The following is a 14899-nucleotide window of genomic DNA, read 5'->3' as shown; positions in this document are numbered from 1 at the left end:
TCAAAATAATGTGGAAAGGAAAATATAATTTTGCTTCCACTCTGCATCTTTGATTGGAATTCGTTCAGCAGAGGACACGAAGACATTTTTCACTGATGTCACTTGAAAAGCAGTGATTTTAAGTGGCTGCTATATAGCTTACAGTGTCCTGACAGGCACTGATGCTGATACCGGTATCATTAGTTGAACGCAGCTTTAGGACCCAGGGAGGCTGACGCGGCTGCTCCCTGCAGGGGAAGCATGGACAGATCTGTATGCGCTGGCTCTCTACCGCTGCACTAACAGCACTATACATTACGGCACAGGATAATTCTTTTTTTTCTTTTTTTTCTTTTTTTACCCCCACATGAAGGATAAGCTTCATCAACCGACTCCTGTTTTGTTTTGAGTTTCCAGCGCTTTTAGTTCTAGAAAGGAGGATAACCAGCGTCCACTCAAGTCGCTCGGTCACTAGTTGTTAGAGGCTCTACGTTTCCCCGGTTTTCGTTCTCGGCGGCGTGAACAGCGAATAAAAGTTTCACGGAGCCGCTGATATGGATCACTTCTGATTCAAAGTGCCAAAAAGCCGTGCAGCATCATTCGTTTCTTTTTTGGAGAGGTAAGTTGGGATTTCACTTTGTGTATGCCTGTTTGTGTGTGTGTGTGAGAGAGTGTGTGTGTGCGTGCGTGCAGTTTTGGTGGAAAACGTTGCGCGTCGGTCTTTATGGAGGGCAGCTGTGCAGTGTTGTTTGTATGATTCATACACGAGAGGCTGCAGTTGTTCTGAGAGACGCTGCTTAGACTCAGGAGCTCACAGCGGGCTACAGTATGCGTAAAGCGCGGTGCCTTTACGCAGATCCGGAGAAGGCAGACCTCTGTCCTCATAGCGCACAGGACAAGACATCCGGCAGATCTGTCACTGAGCGGCCCCTACATATCAACATGCCGTAAAATCAGCGGTGTATTGTCAGTGCAGCTGGTGTAGCGCTCTTAGAGATTTGACAGGTGTGTGTACGTATGTGTGTGTGTGTGTGTGTGTTTGCTGTCAGAGCAGCCTGTTGACAGACTGACTTACAGACTTGACTGACGGGACGCGGAGCTGTCCCCCTCTCTCTGGTGCTGAAAGTTTCCCAACTGGCCACATGGCGCGTCTTCTGCAATGAAGTGACGCGCAGATGTTTCCAAAAACGGACATATCAGATTTAAAGGGCAAAAGCACTCAGGCTTCAATCTATCAGTCTGAGCGGTGCACGGTTCGGGTGGGAGGGGGCGGAGTGGGGCGGGATGCACGTAACTCGGCCGGTACTGTCTTGCGGCACTGAGAGCAGAGATTTCAGCAGGGATTGCACCGGACAGTGAGGGAGGATGAAGTGATACAGTGTGAATGAACACAGACGGAATCCCAAACGTCTGAGTGTATTCAATGAACATCCACTATAATGCTTTTTAATTTACATACTAAACGTGAAGGTGTTACTGTGTGATTAGGTAGGCTATTGTGGGCAAGTGAAAATAACAGTATCTTTTCAGTGACTTTGCAGTTCAGTTCTATCAGCTATGAACTTCCACATTTGTTATCCAGATGAAAAAATGTTACCCTGAACTTTCTCTTTGCCAGCCAAAGTCAATAAGAGGACACATGTCCTATGCTGTCAGTAATACCTCAGTTGTAAAGGATGCTGTGTATTGGTCCCTGTCAGCCACTGTGAGGAGCCTCGTACCTGTGATTGCTCTCATCACTAATCCACCGCTGAGACATACAACAGGACTGTGAGGATTTTTGTGGACAGGTGGAGGGTTGTCCACGCAGCATTATATTTCCCTGTGATGTAGTCAGTCCTGAGTGATATTGTGTTGAGTCCTACCTGTCTGGGCAGCGTTTTGCCACTGTGCTGCTTTTGCAGATTGATTCAGAGAACCAAAGAGCTTTTCCTTTGTTATCTATTCATCTTGAGCAATGGTGGGAAAAGATGGTGGGGATCGTTGGGTTGGATTTTTCCAATCAATGCTTTGCTTTCACTTTCTATCGCAAACCCACATTTCTGCCTGTTTCACTGGGGAAACTTTGCTTCAAGTCAGCATTGTGTGGAATTGTTTCTGAAGTTTTACTTAAGCCTGTTTCATTTTCATGTCACACCATCAATTATTGACAATAATGAGATTAGCTACTTCTAATGCACAGCCCTTTTGCTCTTTTAAAATGATTGTACAAGCCTGAAACTCTTTTCCTGCTGCATAACCCATTAACTTATCAATTATTCTTTTGTGTTTGTTTCCATTTATTACATTACATGTAAAATGTTTTTGAAGGATAACATTTTTTGCTTCTTTGGCTGTATCCTTATCTCTTCCTTTTCACTGCAGATCTGGTCCACGCGTCACTGTGTTATCATTTTCTTTGTCATGACCACATCCTGAACGTGACATATCACGCAGGATCAAAATGGCACTAATTAAGTCCAGAGATCAGATACAGCAGAGAAATGAATGTGAAATTAGGAGCACATTCAGGGAGAATAATAGCAGGAATGAAAATGACTTCATTTACAGCTTCTTCTTACTTTTTGTTTGTGGAGTGAGTGACTTTGCCACCGTGCAGTGCTGGTCACACGTCCCTGGTTGCCTGGGTAAATCTCTCTAATCCAGAGAGGCGGACCAGATATGCCTTCATGGCAAATTTGGGGCTTATCGGCTGACTTGGAATTTTGTGTGTGGCAGCCAGAACAGAACATTAATAGATTTCATCTAACAGGATTAGTGATATTTGGGAATAAGACAGGAGGCATAAAATGAATAAGACATTAATACCCAGTGAGCAAAACCAACAACACTAACTAATGTGTGAATAAAGATTCTTTGAAAGCCACACAGGTTTTTTTTTTTCTTCTTAAATCCAACCGGTGCTGCATTTCAGAATTATGATTATGTTTGCAGTCACATTTCCTGTTTGTGAGCAGACTCATTCTCACTTATTCATATTTGCTGGTTTAGAATATTGAAAGGTATCTGAGTTGAAGCAGAAACCTGCACTACAAATCTGAAATGTTTTCGTTCCAGACAACATTTCCGCTATTGAAATTCCAACATGAAAACAACAACCCTTTGTGAGGTGAAAATGATAGAGGAAGTTACCATCACTCTACTTCATCTTCCTTCCACCCTCAAGATGTTTTAATGCCCCGAGGCTGCTGACGATTGATTTGTGTTTTATTGTTTTTATTTTTCATTCTGAAGCCATACAGAATGAAATCACTGTCCTGCAAGGTTGCTTGATTGAAAAGCTGCGGCTCCCAGTCTTCTGTGGCTCATCCTCACCGAGCCCTGAGGCGGTGGGTCCGACAGTGGGGGGATCCTGTTCCCTCTGACACCCGACCTCACATGCAAAAGGTCGGGCGATGCTAGCTGTCGGCAGGTCTCATCATTCCCTCATGACACGGCTATTATGGTGCCCTCTGGATGGCATGTCAGTCACCCATGGTGGCAAGTCAATTAGTCATGTCTAGAGGGAGTTAGGGTATGTTTGCCGGTTGGATTTTGTCAGTCGTCTGCTGGTGGGGGCACACTGGAAGTGGATTACAATTTGTAATTGGCAGCAAAGGGCTCAAGCATAATAACTAGCTTTTATATCACTACAACACTAATTCCTTAATATTAGAATTATGTCTTTTAGATTATGGCTATGCAGTCTGTTGCCACGTAATCAATGATTTCCCTTTTTATGCCGATTTGTCATGTCGCAAAGACTCTGATGCACAGAGGGCTTAAATTGGAATAATATGCTTAGAGTTAAGAATAACTGACTTATTCATCAACAGCAACAATAACAACAGGGTGGGCAGAAGAGGATGAATGATGCTGCAGAGTAGACAAGAATAGGAAGTGGGACAGAGGCGACACTGATCAAAGGCATGGATTAAGATATCCTCACTTGCCTCTCAAGGAGATTCAGTATTGTGTATATCAAACAGACGATCTGCGGCACCATGCGGAGATTAATGCTGTTAAGTACCTGGAAGATTGCTCTACAAAAACCTCTGTGTGTGTGATTGCGCAGCAAGCAGATTCCTTGTGTCACTCATTTTTCAAGTAGGCTACTCCAATATTTCTTAGTTGTAGTGCTGGCTGAGAGCTAACCTATATTCCTATTGGGTTTTCTATTTACTGTATGGACATCAACTATCACGGAGGAGGAATTTCCTCTGTCCCCACAAATGTCACATCGATGTACAGCTCCATAACGTATGAAATGGGAGAGATTGAAAATGTAGCTGACCCAGCACTCTAGTCATTTGTCCTCAGGATAACTGAGCATATTTGCTGCTCAACAACTCCCAGTAATACAACCCGTATAAATTATGATTTTGATCAGCAGAAGTCGGCACTAAGACGCCCAGTCCCGTGCCTCATTGTAACAAATAATTTTCTAAAAAATTGGGGCCAATCCTTTGCTGCTTGCCTTTTAGCATTAAATGATAGGAAGGAAGGATATGTATTGGGAGTAAGCCTTTGTGATAGACTGCTGTCCTATCCAGGGGTTTGTGTTGTACACCTGCTGTAAGCTGCTTCATGGCCCTGCATCAGGCGATAAGCTCCTGGCCTGTGAGCCGACTCAGCATGAACAAGGCTTACTTACACAGACAAGCTTACAGACAAATGTAAATGACCAGAAAACCATTCTGTGGATGCAAAAAGGCTTTCACTGTTCACTGTCAAGCTCAAGATGCTGGCCAGCACAGGGGAGATTAGTTGCTGGTAAGTTTGTGGCAAAGGTTAAAGTCAAACTGAAATTAAAAGTCAGTGATGCTAAAAACAAACAAAGGAAAAATCAGAACAATTGGTAGCCTATATTGGTTTGATTGTACTTGTTGATTGGACCAATCAAGTATTGTATTTGGTCAAAATTGTAATCGCCAATATGGGGTAATAGGGTTTTTTGTAACACTGATTGTAGAGGGGCTGTTGACACATCAGGAGATGAAATAACTTACACAACAAACAAATGGGAGGGGGCGTCATGTAGCCTACTGGCTAGAGCAGGCACAAGCTATAGTCTTCACTGCAGTGGCACCAGTTCGATTCACTGGCTGCCGTTTGCTGCATGTCATTCCCCCTCTCTCTGTCTCCTCACTTCCTGTCTCTCTACAGCTATCTAATCAATTAAAGGCATTACAGCCTAAACAAACAAACAAAAATACTTAAAAACAAAACAAAACACACAAGCAAATGGGAATCAGTGCTAACATTAGCTAACTAGCATCAGTCCAGCTTGAAAACATATAATTTCTGTCTGGAATTAATGTAAAAGCATGATAAGACCTATGTTCAATCTTGTAAAGGGACAGGGGTTTTAGATTCCAAATACTGTAGTACATAATCTCCAAAAAAACAAACAACTTTTTTCACAGCCCATACCGGGCTACGTCTCCTAGCAACTACCGCTTGCAAATGTCAGTCAATAGTTGCCATGAAAAACACCCACCCAGAAGCCTGAAGCATAGACGCTTTTACCCTCTTCTGAAAAAATGGAAAATGCACAATAGCTGCAGTATTGTTATAGTTTATACTTTCCCACATCATATGGAAAATATGAGAATATGAGTTTATTGCTCTCAAAACTTCCAATTACATGCAGACCTTGAAATAACACCCCAAATATCATAAAAACTAATTTGAATGCACAGCCTTGTCCCATATCTTGATGTTTTCCTCCCTCTACCTCCTGCTCCTGCTGCACCTCAGTTGCGCTATGGTAAACATCTGTAGGCCTGTTAGAGTCTGGACACTGGTGGCACCCACACACTTTCCAGAGTTTAGCAGGATGTCTGTGGTCTATTATCTTGCATTTCCTCTTGCCGCAAGGTTCTGTAATATTTAGCAGGTTTTAAAGTCACAAAACAGCTCGGATCCCAGAGGAAGACACCGAGCTATACTTGGGGTGTTTTTCATGCCTGAGGTTTTTGCAAAGTGTCTCTTGATTTGGCCTGTACTTATAGTTTGAAATGTTGGGATGAGGCAGCAAAGGGCTAGTGAGGACAATATTTTTCCTTCTCCTTTATTCTTTTTCTCCCTATGCCTCCCCCAGCTCTACATTCTCCCTTTCAAGTCCGTCTGATATAACCGATCACTTGCTAACTACTTATCTTGCCTGGGATAAGACTCCCTCAATTTATTCTTTCTTGACATGCTCCATGTTACATGTAGCACACATAATATCATGAATATTGTCCCCATCCTGGTGCGGCAGGAAAAGTTAATCCATCAAGAACACAAAAACGCACGGTGATGTCACTTCTGCAGGGCGTCGGTGTAAAGCTTGGATTCAGGGTGCTCAGTCTTTATTTCTTGTTTGTCTAATTCAGTGTCTTTAAACATAGTGGCAAAGTTTGTGCATGCTCAGCAGTGGCTCAATGTTTGATGTCAATACCCAGCTCCAAATGGGATGAGGGAAGAGTACACAGCTGGCTGGTGTTGATTGTCTGTCTGCGTCTCAGATGTCTGCTCTGCTCTAATTTTGCAACAAAGTCGAATGCACGCCGCCTGTGTGCGCGTTCATTTGTCTGATGTTTTTGTTGGAATCCTCTTGCAAACATGTATGTGAGAATGCACAGGCGGCTTACCTTTGTTTTGTCTGTGTTTGTAGTGTGCTCTGTGATGTGTGTGTCGTTTGTGGGATCGGTGGCAACCCGCAACAGGGAGGGCAGGTCATCAGTGAGGAGCACATCATCTTGTCTGGGCTCCCCGGCAAGTGACAAAGGCAGCAGACACCCTCCCTCTGAGGCAGCCGAGAACAAAGCATAAAATGTGCAGTGTAGCATTAATGCAGGTAGATAAAAAGACACATGGATTAATCCGTGTAATAGATATAGTGAAATGTGCTCTCTGCTTGTCCACTCAAAATCAATGGCCATTATGTTTCTGGGACTGGTGTGTGAAGAGCCTATTTCTCCTCGTGTGTACACATTCCCTGTGTAATAGTTGCTTTGCTTAATGATGGGCTGGCGTGGCCCCGTGGACATCGTTTGTCCCCTTTAATTACCTGGAGGTAGAGATTGTTATTCATGGTAAGGGACAGGGGAATAGCCCTCTGTACGCCCCCTTCCCTGAGGCCTACTGCTCTGAGCATTGATGTGGGAGGATGTGCAGAAAACAGATGCTACCCCATGATTTCTGAGTGTTTGTACTAATGATGAGCTCCACTAGGCTATCTTTCAACCCTTTTAATGGTGGTTCGGCCTGATTTAAAGTCTGATTTTATGGATGGAGCAGTGGTTTCCAATCCTGCTCATCACCAAGGGCCATACTGGAGCTCTTTTATACAACGTGACTGTATTTCTTCACCCTGCACTCCTTATGTGGAGTTCACAGCAGCGCTTGCTTTAGAAGCAAAAGCCCTTGTTTTGTTCTATTCACTGCAAACTGTGTACTCTACACACATGACCATCTTCCAAAACAACGTTTTTCCTTCCCGCCGAGTGGCTATTGATTTTGATTCATTTCTGTGAAATGTGAAAATGAGCTTGCTGACACTTGAAAAGCTTCCAAGATCACTGGTCAAGTTGAATTGCGAGCACTTTCGAAAACTCTTTCTTTGAGGAATCCGACTGATCAAGAGTGTGGGGGCTTTTCGGATTTTAGAGTTTGTTGACAATGCTGACAAACCATGCTGTCCAAAAAATCAAACCGGAGGAAGAGACAAACTGTGATGATACATCCAATTATTGAGAGTCATCTCTAAGTTTTATCAATGCTCAGAGAGTGTGTCCACAAAGTCCTTGGTCACATTTCACACAAGCACAGTGTAATTGAGACTAAAAAAGAAATGAGCTGCATCATCCTTGAGAAGCTTCTAAAAATGGCATAGTGTGTTTGCTTTATTGCCTTTACCGCAGATGTCTCAATAATAGCAGCAAGACTCACAAGGACATCACAAATATTAGAGGTCCTTAGGATGGATATTGATATCGTTGGCACTAGACTAGTAGGTCTTTCTTCCTCCTGTGTCCCGTGTTTGACTGTCTGTCCTGCCAGTATTTAAGTGTAGGACGGGATGTGTCCCGGAGGCTGACTCTAATTCCCACCAGTGTCCATCAGACCCCTGTCCCTCGAAGCTCTGACAGAAGGAGCTATTATTTTCTCATCGCCCGGGTGGCCCGTGTCCCCCGGGAGAGGCTTCACCACGTGACTGACAGCTCCGTAAACACAGGCAGCCCCAGGGTGACTGAGTGAGAGCTCACCGCAGTGACGCCCTTGTCCCGCCTTTTCTCTCCCCCCCTCCCACCCCACTCACACCACCTCCTCCTCCCCAGACTTTTCATCCCCATGTCCCTCTGCCGTGACCCGGTCCACACCTCCCAACCTCCACGCGTTACTTTCGCCTGACGCCCAGGGTCAGAAGTCACCTGTGCTGAAGTGAGGTTATTTCTAACCTTGCTGCACCTTGCCACCAGCTGAGCAGAAAACAACAAAACCCCCAACACCGACACATTCCCCGTCCATTATGTCCAGAGCAAACTTCTTTTTTTTTCTCCATGTGTTATTTTCAATATTTCTAGATGCACTCTATTACTTCCTTTAATGCAGTATCATAACATAGCAGAGATTGCAGGGGCTGCCCCGTCCCTCCAGTGTGTGTGTGTGTGTGTCAGTAGGTCTAACTCCTGCGTAACTAAGACAGATGACTGTGTCAAGGTTGTTTCCCCACAGGGCTGGGAGAGTAGTTCTCCTCCCAAGCTGCTCTGCTTCCTCCACTTTGCTGGCTTGGTCGGACCACGCTGCTTATTGTAATGACCTAATGTAGATTCAGGATCAGCAGCCAGGGGCATCCATCTACATCAGGGTGAAGGAGACAGGAATACCCTGTGAGTCTGTCTGCTAGTTTGTGTGTCTGTGTTTGTCTGTGTGTACATACATGTGGTCCTTCATGTTTGTTTTGCCGGGGGAGAGAACGAAAAAACAAACTAACAATAAAAATGGCATCAAAAAAATGAACAAGAAATTGAGACACACCACAGAGGCCACACATCATGTACTGTATGGTACACATAAAGATTTCTGCTGAATGCTGTAGCTTTTGATGTGGGACTTTCTCTTTTTATAGAAAAAATATTAATAGACGCAAGTCTGTCGTAAATGTGATTTGTATTGAACTAAAGAAGCGAGGTGCTTTCTTAGCACAGCACTCTCTGAGGATTGTGTTTCTTAGTCATTTGGTTTGTTATTGAGCCATTTCTTCAGTTTCTCTCTGTTTCCTCTGGTGACCAAAAAGACTTGCATGATGAAGTGATATATTCACCTTGGCAATGAAACGTCTGGAAAGGAATCAAACATGGTCGCCTCTTATTGGCTGATGTCCATTATTCAAGGTAACTAAAAATTCATTGGTAAATGCATCAAGGCTCTCTCAATCTTAGTCCTTAACTTGTCATTCAGGTTGTAAATTTCAGTTGTTCTTGGCAGTATCTTTTACTTCATGATTGGCTTCCACCAGTAAGACACGTTTAATATTCATTGAGTTGTTTCTGAGTTTTACCAGAGCATTGTTTTTCCAGGTAGATGCAGCCTTATCAAGTTTGTTATTGTAATGTGTCCTTGTATCACTGGTTACCATAAATTACATTTAGCTATTTCTTCACTGGTGTTCATGTTATCTGGTGTATCTTAGGAATGTCCATTGTCTTGAAAGACTGTCTCTGTCTGCAGAGAAAAAACTGCTGATGTTCAGATGTTTAACGCCAGAAACCAGCTGTAAGCTAAGGCCATAAACACTGTAAATGTATTATATACTATGTGCTCATTTCTAACAAGATGGCAGAATGATTTTCCAAAGATCTGCAGTTATTAAGCGAACTGCCTGTATTTCGGTGCAGTTCTATGCTACAGTAGTTATGATGATTATGCTTTTTGCATCACCTGATGGCAAGCAGAGAAACCATAATTATTTTCAGCCATATTCAAGTGAATTATTTGGATTCAACATGATGTTTAAGATGAAAATGAACAAAGTAGTCTCTAAGAGAAATTCACATTGAAAAACTGCATTTATCAACCTCATAAATCGATTGTAGCTGTTCCCATTTCCCCCTTTTAGCTGAGTTGGAGCCTGTTAAACCTGCACAGTTACAGTGAGGTTGTGCTGTGAGACAGACACAATCCTACTCTCTGTATCATTCATGGATGTTCTAGTAACAGAAATCCCTGCAGACCCCAGCTTGCTCTGTCTTGTTTTGGTGCTATGGATGCCTCTTTGTCAAAAGAAGCGACATAGCAATGCAATTTTTTTTTCTTTTACACCTTTCATAACCTACAATCCTTAAATGCAGCACTTGGTAAGAATGACTCAAGTAGTTCTAATGATAGAGGAGCATCTGTAACTGGTACATCCAGTGTTTCCCCCAGAAAATGTGTTAGTTAAGGTGGTGTCTGTCCTGTTGACGGGGGGGGGGGGGGGGGGGGAGGGGGGGGGGGGTACACACAAGATACACAAGATACACAAGATACACAACAGTGAATTTCTGGTATTTCCAAGTCTGGTGTTTAGTTCATTTTGAATTGGCCTATATTTTCTTACGTTTCGGAAATTAGTCTGATATTTTAGCTTTAACTGATTCTGTCAACTCATGTCACCTTTCTGTCTTGTCTTTCTCTTTCCTACTTCCCTTCTGTGGTCTTACATTTTTGTTTGTTTTTATATCTAGTTAAGGGACAACATGTTGATTTGGATGCCAATGTTGACCAATGTGCAAATTGATGAATAAAGCCCTTTATCTCTAGTCAGCCCATAAAAAAAAACACAGAGACTCCTTCCTTCCTGAGCTACCTGCAGAGTCAGAGGGGACAAGGCATGCCCCTGTATGTTACAAGGGTAAGGGCATATTGTCTTGAATAATAAGTTTTGAATATAAAAAAAGAGATTTTACTTTGCATGTTTAGTCCATCTGTTTTCTGTCTTTATAATAACCTAACCAGATCCATATGTATTTCCCAAAATGTGAAACTATTCCTTTAGGTCTAAAAAAAAACTAAAAAACGAGAACTTCTTCAACTTTAAAATCCCATAATACTCTCTTGACATTTTATTAGTGGAGGCAGTTTTTCTTTTCTTTTCTTTTTTTTTTGACGTCTCTGCCCTCATATGCCCTTAAATTATAAAATGCAGCAGAGATGTCAGTGTGTGTGTGTGTGTGTGTGTGTGTGTGTGATTTTAGTGCAGTGTGGGCGTGTTCTGTTCTTGAAAGGATGAGACTCGAGGTAACAAGGGCAACATCTCAGGAGGCTGTAGTCTGCTCTCCCCGATTTATACCGGGATCCTGACAACAAATTAATGCTGGTGCCTTTCTTTTCCGATACACTCCCCGCCATCCCTCCACCCCCATTAATAACAAAGCTGGCCCCGTAGCTGTGCAATACCGTAATGAGCCACTTTATGTTAATGCAGCTTCGCAGACTATGTGAGTGCAAAGTTAATTCTGCAAAGTGTGAAAGTCCTCGTCGATGAATGAATATTCAGCTCAGGGTTCTTTCTGTTGGCCCGTCGCAGTCAAAGATAAATAGAGAGGGAGGAATCTGAGAATGCCTTTTTTTGTAAGCTTTCTGTAAACAAACACCGAGGAGGAGCCGTGCTGAAGACAGGCTCTGTAACTGCCAATTTGACTTGGCTGACAGGAACGGTTGGAGGAGGATTGAGATACTTTGGCAAAAGAACAAGTGCATTGTAGGAGGAACGTTACCTTGAACTTGAACGTTCAAATACGCAGATGCTCGTGGAACAAAAAAAGTAAAACAAAACCTCAAAAAACACACTCTGACCTGCGGTTTTTAATTGGCTGAGGGAGAAGGAGGCCGTGATCCCTGTCTGTCAACGTGTGAATACACTAATTAACTAGAACCTCGGAGTATTGTAATCTCTGGATTTTGGGGGTATCATAATGTATTAACTTTAATTAAGCTTGTACGCTATGCGAGCTAATTAGATGAATGTGCTTATTTGTAATCTGGATAATATGAATACATTTTACACAAGCTCAAATCAGTCAGTCTTGCTAATTACAGTATGTGTGATAGCTCTAATTGGTGATTGTGTGTCTCCCTGTGAATGATGCACTAGCTGCTGCCGCTGCTGCTGCTATCTGTGTGCCTGGCTTAGGCTAATGTGATGAAATCCTCATGGAGAGATGATGTGCTCTGCTGAAGGCTGACAGTCCCGAGGAGAAGGGCTCACCGTGTTGGGGGCTTGTTGAACCACATACATGTTCAGGACCACTGCTCCTGTCTGTCAGCGCTCAGATAGTACAAACCCACTGTGTTCTCATTATCTACCTGAGTTTTTTTCTTCTCCTTTTTTCCCTCTGGTTCCTGCTCTGTGGCGATCTTTGCAGCTGCAGCTGTTTATCCATGTATGGTTTTCATGTCTCATATCACACATTTGATCTTTGTCTGCTGATTCCTCAAGCATTAAAGTTTACCACTATGAGGTTTTGAGGGCCAGTGGTTTACGTGTTGCAAGGGGAAAGAAGAACTGCACCAATTTCACAGCTGTGATTTAGGGGGCTTTCACACTTACCTCCTTTGGTCCGGACTTTCGGACTCCTCTGTTTGATTTCGGGCCAAATGTACAGGTGTGAAAGCTCCCCCGGGCCGTGGTCAAGACCAAAGACCAGAAATTTGATCTGACCGAAAGCGTTGGTCCAACAAAAAAAAGAAAAAGAAAAATGGTTTGGACTTTTGCAGTGTGAAAGCTTTTCTCAATGGTTCAGACTTACGAATGTTCAACAGGAAGTTCCGGGGGTTAGCCTACACACGTTAGCATACAGTACACACACCTCACTGGTCTCTCCTGACGCAGAGCCAGGGCTCAGAGCATAGCTTGCAGTCGTCTTCTGCTTTCCTGTCAGCAACGATAAAGCCTCCACATGACGAGGATGTTTATTTGAATCCAAACTAGGGTTGCACATTGGGCATGGCGTTGAAACTTCTAGTAGCAATGCCATAACAATAAAATGATTGTTGCCACAACTTGTTCATTCATTTTCCTAGATTGCTACTTTGCTAACTAACTAATTTGAGGAGGAGTTTTGGTGTTGTGACTTCACCATACGCGCCTGTTTACTGTACAAACCAATTAGTGTCAAGTGTAGGGAGATGCAGCATACGTAGGTAATGAGGACAAGACGTCAACATGTCATAAAAGGTTATTTGGTACGCTCACATTAATGCAGTGTGAAACGTGAACCAACCAGAACATGAACCTTTGGACGTTCAGGTGTGAAAATGCCCTTAAACTAGTCAGTCTCCTCACAAATACAGTATTACCAGGATGTTTGAGACTGAAGGCATATGTCGCTAATATTTCTATTTAAGTGAAAGATAAAAACAATAAAAGAAAGAGAGAGAAGTGAAAAAAGTAACCTTTAGTCGTATTTGTTAACTTTTCCTTAACTTTAAATTAAAAGTAAAAAAAATGACTCCTCAGGGGCCTCCTAAGTAGGTTAAAGAGGTATTCCATTTAGTATTACACTCCCCTAAAGCCAGGGCACTCACAGGAGACATATTTAAAATGGATTAGTCAAATTTGAGGAGGCAGAGGCTGATATATTGAGGTTTTTTTTAGTCCCTATATGAGTTAAGCTTCAAGCACTCCCTGCATCCCATAATGCAACTCAAAGGCATCTTCCATTTCACCCCCTCCGGTCCTACCAGTTTGTAACAGACCTTTTGTTAAAGATTTGTTAAAGATGACCCTGATGACATCAGAAAGCCTCATGACATAATCTCGGTCATTTTCACAGACTTGACAAAGCTTCAGCCACAGACACAGAAGATACAATACGACACAGCTGCTGTCACAGGCTGACTGCTGCTCCTCCAGACAAGTAAACCAATTGTAGGACTTCCCTTAGGTTGGCTCTCGACAGCAGTCACTTGAATTCTTTAAAGTTTGATAAATACGGGCCCAGAGCTGTGTCACAAAAGAGCTCTATACTGCTGGTGTTTTGTTGAGCTTGTTGTATAGTAGAGCAAGGGATCTTTTTGTTCTACCTGTGTTTGCAGAATTAGCTCTCATACATCACGTTGCTCTGACAGCCGGGTTAACTTAGATAAAGCAGTAGATATAATTCAGCGCACAGACAATAAAGAGTGTGTCAGATTATAAATGAGCGAGAGAACATGTATTCTGAAGGAGAAAATGTGCCTGTGGCCCAGTTTAAAACCGACGCCTGCAGCCATGTTGTTGTCAGTCTGTCTGTGTGTTTCTATATTCTGTTTAATTCAGCTGGAGGCGTTGTCTGACAGCTGTGCCCGAATCAGCTCCTCAAAGTTAGATATCATTTCAAGTCAATAACAGTCTTACACAGCTACTCGTGACACCCCATCCAACGCCAGGGAGCTGCCGTCTGCAATCAAACATCACGCTGAATAGATGAACAAGCAAAACAAGCTGTTACCATCAACACTGTATACAGACAGTAAATGCAGTGGATGCCCAGACATTATAGTCTGTCACATAAGCCCCTCCGGAAGCCTTACCCATTTATAAGTTATTACAGAGAGCAGGTTGGAATTCATAAGGGCATATGGGAGGCAGAGGGAGATTGCCAGCCGCTGTCACTTACAGTGAATGAAACCTCCACCGCTCCTGTCCTCTAGAAAGTGCATCTGAAACACACTATTAACTTTCCCATTGCTGATGTCACTTTTTATTGCCCCATGGTTTCAGGTCTTTTCCAAGTTGGCAGGCTCGGCTGCGCTGCTTTCCAAAGCCAGATAGATGCCTGTGTCAGCGTGGAGAAATACAAGTAATGATGGAGATATTATTCTGAGGATTTAATTTGCCAGAGTGGGTTGGTAAAGTGCACCTTTATGGTGATTAATGCAAAAAGGTTGCCATGCTGTTTTTGTCTGTGTATGTGTGCGTGTGTGGGGG

The 14899-nt window shown here is 43.1% G+C and overlaps 1 protein-coding gene across 1 annotated transcript in view; it reads left to right on the top strand.

Moving 5' to 3' along the window:
* Window positions 1-254: 254 nt before the first annotated feature.
* robo1 (roundabout, axon guidance receptor, homolog 1) overlaps window positions 255-14899 on the top strand; it is a gene marked incomplete at its 5' end in the record, with an annotated part of 220431 nt that continues 205786 nt past the window's right edge. The window contains one exon of the mRNA XM_083984904.1: window positions 255-295. Within this exon, the coding sequence (XP_083841030.1) occupies window positions 255-295 (41 nt within the window). The remainder of the gene's footprint in view (window positions 296-14899) is intronic.

This window comes from Trachurus trachurus (genome assembly GCF_905171665.1).
Source record: "Trachurus trachurus genome assembly, chromosome: 13".
Classification (NCBI taxonomy): Eukaryota; Metazoa; Chordata; class Actinopteri; order Carangiformes; family Carangidae; genus Trachurus; species Trachurus trachurus.
Note: the sequence above shows the minus strand (reverse complement) of the source record. Positions and strands in the feature narration are given on the sequence as shown.